Source organism: Procambarus clarkii, chromosome 3 (genome assembly GCF_040958095.1).
Source record: "Procambarus clarkii isolate CNS0578487 chromosome 3, FALCON_Pclarkii_2.0, whole genome shotgun sequence".
Taxonomy (NCBI): domain Eukaryota; kingdom Metazoa; phylum Arthropoda; class Malacostraca; order Decapoda; family Cambaridae; genus Procambarus; species Procambarus clarkii.
In genome coordinates, this window is record NC_091152.1 from 20,188,661 (window position 1) to 20,190,408 (window position 1,748).

General features: G+C 47.0%; 1 protein-coding gene across 1 annotated transcript; it reads left to right on the top strand.

Moving 5' to 3' along the window:
• Positions 1–291: 291 nt before the first annotated feature.
• On the top strand, positions 292–1,068 carry LOC138368613 (uncharacterized). The gene has a single exon (XM_069331193.1). The coding sequence runs from the start codon at positions 292–294 to the stop codon at positions 1,066–1,068; it is 777 nt and encodes a 258-aa protein (XP_069187294.1).
• Positions 1,069–1,748: the final 680 nt, after the last annotated feature.

Sequence of the window (1,748 nt, forward strand, 5' to 3'; positions counted from 1 at the left end):
TTGGGGGATGACACAACCCATACGAGATTTGCTGGTCCAACCTATCCAAACCTAACCTATCCTATCCTAGGATGAGACGAAGAGACATTGAGAATAGTTCTCACCTTCTCAAAAGGTGTTCTATGGGTGCATTAATTAACATGTATCACTCACACAGAGACGCAGGTAGGAGTCGCGCATCTGGCAACAAGGATTCAGATTCACGAAGCAGTTACGCAAGCACTTACGAATCTGTACATCTTTCCTCAATCTTTGACGGCTTTGTTTACATTTATTAAACAGTTTACAAGCATGAAAACTTCCCAATCAACTGTTGTTATAGTTATAAACAGCCTAGTTCTTCACCCGTCAAGTTCCTCACCCATCAAGTTCTTCACCCGTCAAGTTCTTCACCCGTCAAGTTCCTCACCCGTCAAGTTCTTCACCCGTCAAGTTCCTCACCCGTCAAGTTCCTCACCCGTCAAGTTCCTCACCCGTCAAGTTCTTCACCCGTCAAGTTCTTCACCCGTCAAGTTCTTCACCCGTCAAGTTCCTCACCCGTCAAGTTCCTCACCCGTCAAGTTCCTCACCCGTCAAGTTCTTCACCCGTCAAGTTCCTCACCCATCAAGTTCTTCACCCGTCAATTTCCTCACCCGTCAAGTTCCTCACCCGTCAAGTTCTTCACCCGTCAAGTTCCTCACCCATCAAGTTCTTCACCCGTCAAGTTCTTCACCCGTCAAGTTCCTCACCCATCAAGTTCTTCACCCGTCAAGTTCCTCACCCGTCAAGTTCCTCACCCATCAAGTTCTTCACCCATCAAGTTCTTCACCCGTCAATTTCCTCACCCGTCAAGTTCCTCACCCGTCAAGTTCTTTACCCGTCAAGTTCCTCACCCGTCAAGTTCTTTACCCGTCAAGTTCCTCACCCGTCAAGTTCCTCACCCGTCAAGTCCCTCACCCGTCAAGTTCCTCACCCGTCAAGTTCTTTACCCGTCAAGTTCCTCACCCGTCAAGTCCCTCACCCGTCAAGTTCCTCACCCGTCAAGTTCTTTACCCGTCAAGTTCCTGACCCAAGTTCTTCACCCATAAAGTTCCTGACCCGTCAAGTTCCTCACCCGTCAAGTTCTTTACCCGTCAAGTTCCTCACCCGTCAAGTTCTTTACCCGTCAAGTTCCTCACTCGTCAAGTCCCTCACCCGTCAAGTCCCCCTTTTTAGTTCCCGACCGTCAAATCTTCTCAGTCAATCCCCCTCTGTCAATCCCCCCTCCTGTCTATAGGCCTATCTAATAAGCCTTTTTAAGCTTGACAGAATATGATCTGTTATAGAGATCATACGAGTATATACTTCGTATGTAATATACTTCCTTCGTTATATACTTCGTTATAAACTTCTCTTATAACCCGTCCTCAACAAACAACTTCACTATTCGCTCATATGCCTCACTAAAGCTAAAAAAAAAATGTCGTACTAGAAACTGGAAGCGGTTGGCGAAAGTGACCAACTGTCCCGTTTTCTGTTGTGGGTCCTCTGGCTTAGTTAACTTAGGAGAGCAAACTTCCAATTTGACAGTTTCCCTGACGTGTTGAAACTTTAGGAGAACTTCCTGCCCTCCTAACCTGCCAGGGGATCCTTAACTTGCTATCTGGGGGCCCATTTCATTTGGAAAATAAATTTCTATTTTGGATTACGGCAATTTTTGACCGCATGCTATCATCCGTAGATAGGATGATAGCATGCGAGGCTGGGGTGCCACGGGTGTCAAGAGGCC

What these genes read in the sequence shown, in the direction of transcription:
- LOC138368613 (XM_069331193.1), top strand. Translation starts at nt 292, where the DNA reads ATGAAAACTTCCCAATCAACTGTTGTTATAGTTATAAACAGCCTAGTT.